This window comes from Lycium barbarum, chromosome 1 (genome assembly GCF_019175385.1).
Source record: "Lycium barbarum isolate Lr01 chromosome 1, ASM1917538v2, whole genome shotgun sequence".
In the NCBI taxonomy this organism is placed as follows: domain Eukaryota; kingdom Viridiplantae; phylum Streptophyta; class Magnoliopsida; order Solanales; family Solanaceae; genus Lycium; species Lycium barbarum.
In genome coordinates this window covers 153806110-153815994 of record NC_083337.1, presented here as the reverse complement: position 1 = coordinate 153815994, position 9885 = coordinate 153806110, and the positions used below count along the sequence as shown (strand labels likewise).

General features: G+C 34.9%; 1 protein-coding gene across 1 annotated transcript; it reads right to left on the bottom strand.

The window, feature by feature from the left end:
* Nucleotides 1-2756: 2756 nt before the first annotated feature.
* Nucleotides 2757-3533, bottom strand: LOC132616670 (secreted RxLR effector protein 161-like). The gene has a single exon (XM_060331242.1). It carries the CDS (start codon nt 3531-3533, stop codon nt 2757-2759), a length of 777 nt encoding a protein of 258 aa, XP_060187225.1.
* Nucleotides 3534-9885: the final 6352 nt, after the last annotated feature.

Sequence of the window (9885 nt, the reverse complement as noted above, 5' to 3'; positions counted from 1 at the left end):
TAGCATATTTGATATAAATGGTTGTAAACATGGTTCGTAAATATATCTACCAAATTATGGGTCTTTTAAAAAAATATAAACTTATGGGTCAAGTTTTATATTTAAAATAATTTGGAATCCCAAACCATGCCTTTTTGGAGAATTTGAGATTTACAATTATGATATGAAGTTGAAATTTTGTGCAAACTGCATAAACAAACGCTGATTTAAAATTAAATTATGAAATTATGATTTCATATCGCATGGGCAAACGCCCACTAAGGATACATTTATAAGTACTACTAAGATTCAACTAAAAATGAGAAAAACTAGCACTTATATAGTAGTAAACAAATACTATATACTTTTTAAAATTATTTTAAAGTAAACATTTATATAAATTATGCATTCTATACTTTTTATTTACACTAGTCTCTATGTTCGTGCTTTGCACGAAGATATCTTGCGTCAAATACTATGAAATGCGTTTCTAATAAATGTGTTTTCACGTTATTTCCTATCAACCACAATCATCACAAGAATTATTAGGTAATATTGTTTATAATTACATATGTTACTATAGTATACGATTATATTCACTTAAAATCTTTGAAAATTTTGTTCTCAGCATATATTTTTTCTTCTTTCTTCCATATAGGGAATCATGTTACGACTAAGATAATCTAATATTAAGGACTATGTTTATTTATTGTCATTTATAAATATAAAAATGTTAAAAATAATTGATAAACAAAATTAATTATAAGAATATCTTTCAGTTTTAAGAATATTTATTATTTATTTAAATAAATTTCAGTTGATAAAGTAAAATATAATACTTTTCTTAAAAAATCAAGTCCTCCCCTCGCCGTAAAATTTTCTGGCTTCATAGTAATTTTCATGAAGGAATGTTATACGAAGAAACCATTTCAACTATTTCATTTTCCTTCAACATAGGAAATTTATACTTACCAACCTGCAAAAGATAATCAATAAAATTTACGCTAGCTATTCTTGTTTTTTCTCATCGTCCTATTTTATTTAAGTATATCCATATTAATTACACAAAAATATCCTAACCAATGATCATTCAATTTTGAGTTTATCCACAAAAGTCACTTTTCTGTTATTTATTACATAAAAGTCATCCAACTTAAAGTTTATAACACAAAAATTACTTTTCAATTTTTTGTTACATAAAAGTCTATCCAACTTTGGTCAAATCAACTAAAGACAAATCTTACTTCAATTCTTATATTTCGTCCTTTAATGCATTCGCTTCTCATTTATCATAAAAATTTATTACTTAGTTATAATATTTTACTTTTGATATAATTTATTAACGGAATTAAATCTCAATATTCTGTTTGTTAATATTAAGTGGTCCTGACCTGTAGGTTTACACATAACACATTAATCTAAATTAATTAGATAGCTCATAAACCATAAAAGGAGAACTTACGTGTTCTTCGTGTAGCGGGAGCGGAAGTCGAAGCGCGGCTGGAATTACTGGCCGATGGTGGTTGTCACGATATATTGGAGCAACCCCCTAAATCACAGTCTAAACCCTAATATATTGTAGAGAAGAGAAGAGCAGAAAAATACTGCAGAAGTGTATTTTATTTTACACCGTAAGTGTTATTATATAGGAAATATTAGGCTAAGTTTAATTACCCTAATGGGCCTTAAGCACCCCTTATGGGTGGACCCAAATTTCCTACATCTCCCACTCACACATAATGGGAGTGCTCATATAATTTGAGCAACATTTTCTCGACTCATCTCCGCAATCATTCATACAGGGAAGTAGACCGTGCGACCAGCATACTGTGAGAGCTAAGTGCTATACATCTGTTAGGAGTATATAGCCTCTCGTTGAGTGCAAATCTGCAAGTAGATCATAAAGTATGCAGATCATATGAATCACATTTGATATAATCTCCAAAATCTCATACATCATTATTTCTTGTATTCACAATTGTAACTCATAAGTTATAATTGGTGCACTAGTGGATACAAATTAATGAGATTCCATCAATGATCTTCCTCTTCTCACGATCCTCTTAACATTAGGTTAACTGCTTTTCTAGATATACTCTGCCAAACCGAATCTGTATGCATGGTCTTTTGGAAGCACACTAAGATAGTTAACATCAAACTAAGTCTCAAGTATCTGATCCGAGTCACAAAGGGTACAAATCTTGAGCCACCATAAAGGCTCTGGGTCTCCCACAACAATAAGTTGAGAATGGACTTATGTTAACCCAATTGGTCGACATTAGCACACATGGTATGAAACACATGCTACAGCATTTTCTCCTTTCCCAGGGAGCGTATGTTTTTATCTCGTAAAGAATGTTGTACAGATGATATTTAAACACCATAAGTATCTAAATTTGAGTTTCTTATCTACTATATCATTTTTAACTCACATCTGGCTCAGTAAGTAGACTAGGTGAACGTTTTTCACCTTAACGACCTTATGTCATTATTTATGCGACGTTCATGATTTTAAGTTGAAAGCTCTCAAATTATCCATTTGATATTTTTTCTTAAAATCCAGTCTCATCTCCACTCATCACTAAGATAAGGAGGCGGTTACCTGTGTGAGAAGGTCAACCTCTTGTCTACCCGACATACTTAAAAAAAAAAACAAATAAGTAACGAATGCACATGACATTCAACATGTAAAATATGTATGTATGTAAATCAACTTTATTGATAATTAAAGAACATCCGTCTTGTGAACATGGGGAAATTAAACAAAATGAAGTACCTTAGAATCTACGCAAGCCTTGAGACCTAGTGTGTCTCACAAATGCATCTCTAGACAAAGGCTTGGTCAATGGATCTGCTAACATATCTTTTGTAGACACATACTTCACGTTCACTACCTTGCGTTTAACCATGTCTCTCGCATAGTTATACTTGATATCTATGTATTTGGTTTTGCAATGAAACTTAGGGTCCTTGGTAGAGGAAATTGCAGCCTCACTGTCATAGTAGACTAACACTGGTTCAGCATCTTCTGTGATATCCAATAAGTGTTCCAAGAACCTTTTCAACCAAACAGCTTCTTGTGCTGCTGATGCGAGAGCCACATATTCAGCTTCCATAGTAGATAGTGATATACATGATTGTTTCTTACTACTCCATGATATGGCACCATCACTGAGTAAGAAAACATATCCTGAGGTAGACTTCCTCTCGTCTAGATCTCCTCCATGATCAACATCACTGTATCCAACTAATCGCAGATCTTTGTCGCCTTGGTAACAAAGTGCATAATCAGCAGTTCCCTTCAGATATCTCATGATTCTCTTTACTGCTTGCCAATGTGCTAAACCTGGGTCGGTTTGATATCTACTTACCAAGCCAACTTCTTGACAGATATCAGGTCTGGTACACACCATAGCATACATTAGACTTCCGACTGAGCTCCTATAAGGAACTCGGCTCATTTTTTCTTTCTCTTCAAGAGTCTTAGGACACATTTGACTACCCAAGGCATGGCCTTTACTGATAGGAGTATCAACAGGGCTACTATTTTGCATATTGAATCGTTCAAGAACTTTTTTAATTTAATTCTCTTGGGAGAGATATAATAGTTTCTTCGGACGATCTCTTGAAATCTTAACTCCAAGAATATATGCAGCTTCACCCATATCTTTCATCTCAAATTGGGATGATAACCATGACTTTATCTCAGTAATGAACTCCTTATCATTTCCAGCTATAAGTATGTCATCTACATACAATGTTAAAATCACAAACTTGTTTCTTGATCTTTTGGTATAAATGCAATGGTCTTCATCCATCATGGTAAAACCATTGGATACGACAACATTCTGAAAACGTATATACCACTGCCTTGAAGATTGTTTGAGGCCATAAATAGACTTCAAAAGTCTACAAACCTTTTGTTCGTGGCCCTTTTCAATGAAACATTCAGGTTGCTCCAGATAAATTTCTTCATCTAATTCTCCATTGAGAAAGGCAGTCTTTACATCCATTTGATGTAACTCAAGATCCAAGCTTGCAACTATAGGTAGAACAAGACGAACAGAGGTAAACCTAACAGCAGGCGAGAAAGTCTCGTCGTAGTCTATTCCTTTCTGTTGTGTATACCCTTTTGCCACTAGTCGAGCCTTATATCTTTCAATTGTGCCATCAGCCTTGAGCTTTATTTTGAGAACCCATTTGCTCCCATAGTTTTGCGTCCCTGAGGGAGGTCAACTAGTTCCCAAACTTTGTTGACTCTCATAGACTCCAACTCATCTTTCATTGCATTTGTCCATTTGTCCTTAGAAGGGCATGAGAGAGCCTCTTTTACATTTTTAGGCTCATTTTCATCTTGCAGGAGCATCATAAATAATTCACCGCCTTCAATGTCAAATCGTCGGCGGGGAGTCTTTTTACGAGAACCATGTCTAGTTTGTGATTCATCATTATTCCCATTTGGATCAACGTTGCTCCCACTCGGATCAAGAACACTTAACCTGCTCCCACTCGAAACAAGATCGATGACCATCTCGCTCCCACTTGGAACAAGATCCATTTGGTCACTTTCATTAAGTGTAGAAGGATTACTTTCATTCGCACCTGATGATGGAAGAGGTTGTTGATGAGAGACTAATTTATCATCTGCTAAAATACTCCCGCTCAAATGAAGAGATCCTTGTACGTCTTGATCCCCTAGCTCAAACAATGATAGGTCTTGACCTACCTCTCCCTTCTTAGGAAGCTCATTCTCTAAAAATGTGACATCTCGTAGTTCAAATTCAGTTACACTTCCACTGTTTTGCTGACCTATAAACATATAACCCTTTGAGGTTTTAGAGTACCTTATAAAGATACTTTTCTTTCCTCTCGGGCCCAATTTGCCATATTTGTGAGAGGAATCATGTGTATATGCAGCACAACCCCGAGGTCTTAATACACTCAGGTCAGGATGTCTTCCAGTCCATAACTCATATGGAGTGGTTGCAACTGATTTTGGAGGCACTCGGTTAAGTACATAGGTGGCAGTAAGCAAAGCATCACCCCAAAAATTAATTGGGAGGTTGGCTTGTGCCATCATTGACCTAACCATTTCTAAGAGCATTCCGTTTCTTCTCTCCGTAACACCATTTTGTTGTGGAGTATTTGGGATAGTCAACTGATGAACTATTCCCTTTTCATCACATAACCCATTAAATAGAGTCGATAAGTATTCCCGGCCACGATCAGTTCGAAGAGCTTTTATCTTCTTGTCTAATTGATTTTCCACTAAGCTCATATAGCGTTTGAAACAACTTATTGCTTCAGATTAGTGGGAAATTAAATAGACATAACTGAAACGGGTAAAATCATCAATAAATGTAATGAAATAACTTGCTCCATGCCTATCTCTAATATTCATAGGCCCACAGATATCAGAATGGACTAATTGCAAAGGATATTCAGCTCTAGTCGCTTTACCGAAAGGTTTTCGTGCAGATTTTCCCGCTAGACAATTTTCACAAGTGGACAATTCCACATGTTCAATGCCGGCAAGCAAACCTTGTTTCGCTAGCCTTTGCATTCTTTGTTGGCCAATATGACCAAGTCTAGCATGCCATATGTTTACATCACTATCATATTTATTTGTAGAAGCAAACATAGAAAAACTAGCATTATTATTGAATGAACCATAATCCAAATCCATAATAAATAAACCTCCAGTCACATGACCAAAACCAACTAATGTTGAATCATAAGTCAACTTGAGATAAGTGTCATGAAAAAACAAGCTAAATCCTAGCCTAAGCAAAACAGAGACTGAAATAACATTCCGACGAATTGTTGGTGCATAGAGGACATCATGTAGAATTAGGTCTCGACCGCCACACAGGACTAACTTGCATGTACCGATCCCTTCAACAACAACTTTATTGTTGTTTCCCACATATATCCACTTTGCTCCACGTGAAACTCGCCGAAATTCAACAAAAGCATTGCGCTCCCAAGCTATGTGGTCCGTTGCTCCCGAGTCTACAATCCATAAAGGATTAGATTCAATTAGTAAAACAGAACTAGAAGCACAAAGTTCACTAATTCGAATTTTATGAAATACCTTTCTAGGAGGCTTAGAGCAATCCTTAGCATAGTGACTGTTGACACCCAATTTTGTCCCTCCTTTATTTAATTTTATTCACTCGGGCGTCTAAATTTATTGACGAGCTAAATACTTTATTTTCACTACTATTATTTTCGCTACTGTTATTTTCAACATTACGAGCATTACTTTACCACAAATTTTAAATGATTCGTCATCATTTCATTTGTTTCAGGTTTGGACTCGTTAAATTAATTACAGAACAACACTTTGTTAAATCCTTATTTTTTACATATTAGTTATTAATTGTCTTCATATAGTATATATTGTACTAGTTGTTAAATTAGAAGCCCACGAATAATTAAAATAGAGGATGAAGGGTCAACAATTTCAGCCAAATAAATGGCCCAAATTATCAGCCCATACTCTAATTAATTCAACCAACCCACATTATTCCCTACCCAAAACAATTCAGCCCACATTATTTCCCTACCCAGCCCAAAAATTATTCCTGCCCAGTCACAATTATGCAATAGTGTGTCAAACAGGTTCTGTCCAGTTTGAGTGTGAGTATGCCTTCTAAAACGAGTAGTCTATATAGTTATGTTAAATAATGTTGTTACTTTAATTTATTGCGTTGTTTTGTTTCCTTTATTCTCTATGTTGTTTGGTAGGCTGTTTATGTGATAGTATATGCTCCATGGTTTGTTTAACTAGGACAATGATGCTGTAGCCTTAATTTATGGGATTGTTTAAGTATTTTTCATGCAGTCTTAACTTGCTATTGGCATGATATGGCCTGTTGGTTCTATGAGTGCATGGTTAGCTGAAAATTACTGCTATCTCAGTCTGTTGAGCATGACCAGCTTAGTAATCTTTATGTGCTGTTGAAACTGGTCCTGTTATCAGTCTAAAATACTTGACAATGTAGCAGGTTCCACTATACTTATTTATTTAGTTTAAGCAGTGTTTTCGTCTTAATTTGTTAACTTATTAGGTGTGCTGAAATCTTTTCTTAAAACAGAAAGATATACTACTGATCCTGTTAAATTTCAACCATGCTTAAGCGTGTAACCTAGGTGTTATAGTCTACGCATACCCTGAATCTTTGAAAGGCATCGTGTTAGTCTTACTTGCCTGAAACTAACTGATATAGAAACCTAAGAGTCCTAAGAGTTTTCATAAGCCATCTGAATCTAAGGCTGATCATCTGAACCTTATTCGTTTAATTGCATAATTATTAACATTCCACTTTGTGAAAAAAAGGTAATGCAGGTATCGCTATTCATAACAAAGCATGATGTTTGTAAATTGGAAAAATATCGATGTTTACTTGGTTCGTTCATCAGTATGATATGCTTAATGATACTAAGTACAGAGCATCTTTGCCATATCATTGGTTAAATAATGTGCCACTAGGTTGATATAATTGGTCATTCATGTTAAAAGTATGTTGTGCTTCTACTTTTTCTTGCTTAATCAGTCCCATAATACTTTACTTGATCCATGTTGCACATGACTGTATATTGGTTAAGGCAGTTAGGCACATGACTGTATATTCCCATAAGTATACTCACAATTAATACATTATTAGAAAGTTTTAATCTACTGATTTGTTTTTTTTTCGACTTATATTTTACATGTTTAATCTTATTCGTTGAGTAGATACTAATCCTTTTCTTTTCATTTTTTTATGCATGATATCTCGCATATGAGTCCAAGCGACTCGTCATCTTCTCCCGCACTTGGCGTTGGGCTAAAAGGCCCAACACAACTTCTCTCGAATCAGTCCCATACAGTAGCAGCCAATCCGCAGCCAAACAGAAAAAATAAAAATCTGGGCCGAAGCCCAATAGGCGTGACAACAGCAGCAACACATATAACAAACTGTTACTGGGCTGAAGCCCAGCTGCAAACAGATCACAACAATCCAAATGGGCCAAGCCCATTTACATTATATCTATCCCTCTATTTTTTATTTTTGTGTGCATTTAATGTGTATTGTATGACTAACGTTTTTTTTTCTTGCTTGTTAATTTAGATAAACCTTAGTGACATTAAGGGTTTTAGTTTAGTAATGGGTAGTTAATTCCACAAATTACATTCACTTCTATTTTCTAAACTATTTGTAGTATCTATAATATTTATTTGAGTAATTAATTTTCAAATAAGTATGCCTACATACTTTTGGGTTAAAGGAATCTTTTCTCATTATTACCATCTTAGGAATTTCAAAATGTCACTAACACACAAAATATGAATCTAATTGTATTTTATAAGCATTATCAAGATTTAGTCAATTATACATATTTTTAGCCGAAATTGGTTAAATAAAGAGTAAAAAAAAAATAGAAAGAAATTCATGGCCTTTTCATCATATTTAAGAACATAAGTCCAGGCATTTTCATACCATCATATTCGTATACTAAAGATCACATTTGTCACATTATATTTTAAAAGACTATTGTTCATAGGCAAATCATCCTATTTTCTACAAATCTTATTTTTTGAATAACATTACTATATTTTTCATTTGAGGCCTTAGCAATATCTTTAAGTCTCATTTAACATTTAGAATCTTCTTTTACGCAAATTATTATGTTTTCTACAAGTATTATTTTAAACAACACTATTACACTTCCGTTTAAAAACCTTAACGACATTGATAAGTCGTGTTTTCAAAACAGCATTGGAAATACTTTTTTTTATACAAATTATTATTTTTATACAAGTTCTATTTTAAATAGCATTCTCACATGGTTATCTACAACTTTAGTCATATTTACAAAGCTATTTCCTTTCCTATAATACTATATTTACACTTAGCCTAACTATTCATAAGTCTGGTCGGTCAACCATTGTTAATGGGTCTTAAAGGATGCCTAATACCTTCCCTTTAGACTAATTGAACCCTTATCCAGAATTTTAAGTTTCGCAGACCTTAAACAGAGTTAACTTTAAACATAACTTTAATAAACTTTAGGTGTCCTAATTCACCATAAATAATTAGGTGGCGACTCCTTAAAACAAACACAAACAAAAAATAGGAATCCCCAATATGTCGTACTTCTAATTTAACCCGGGTTAAAAAGGGGTATGACAGTGACCCTTCTTGTCACAATTATAGCACTTCACTTTAGCAACATTGACACGTTTGGGACGTCTATTCTTTCCTTTTTCAGTCTTTGCTCGTTTAGCAGGCTGAGCTAGCTGAGTTTGAGGTGGCCCTCTCTTCTTTCCCCAGTTCTTTCGCTTTGGATCACCTTTGTTTTTGGAGGTTGTTGCCATGTGCAACTCAGCTATTGGCTTTGCAGCCTCAAGTCGTTCCTCCTCTAACTCAAGATGCCTCCGAACATCTTCCAGAGTTGTGATTCTTTCATTATGAGTCAAGTGCATCTTCATATGATCCCACGAACTAGGCAAATAGCGTATGACAGCTTGAATTTGTTGTTCATCGGTCAACACATGACCAATATCTTTTAACTCCCCGATCATGTTTGTCATTTGCCTTAGATGCGTTTTCATTGAATGCTCTGGGCGTTTCTTGTATGAGTCAAACTTGATCGTCAAGGATCTTAGCCTTGCAGTAGAACAGGTACCAAACCTATTCTTCAAAGCAATCCAAAGTTCCATAGCCCTTTGTTGATCCTTGAACTCCCTTAGGATGTCATCATCCAAGGTGCTTAGCAACGTAATGCGAGCAGTGGAGTCCTTTTTCCTCCAAGCATAATACGCTTCACGGTCACGCCTATGTTGAACCGTGTTGCCATCCTCAGGCTCATTCATGACATTGTTAATGGCCTCCAGAGCCTCTTGCTCTTCCAGCACAT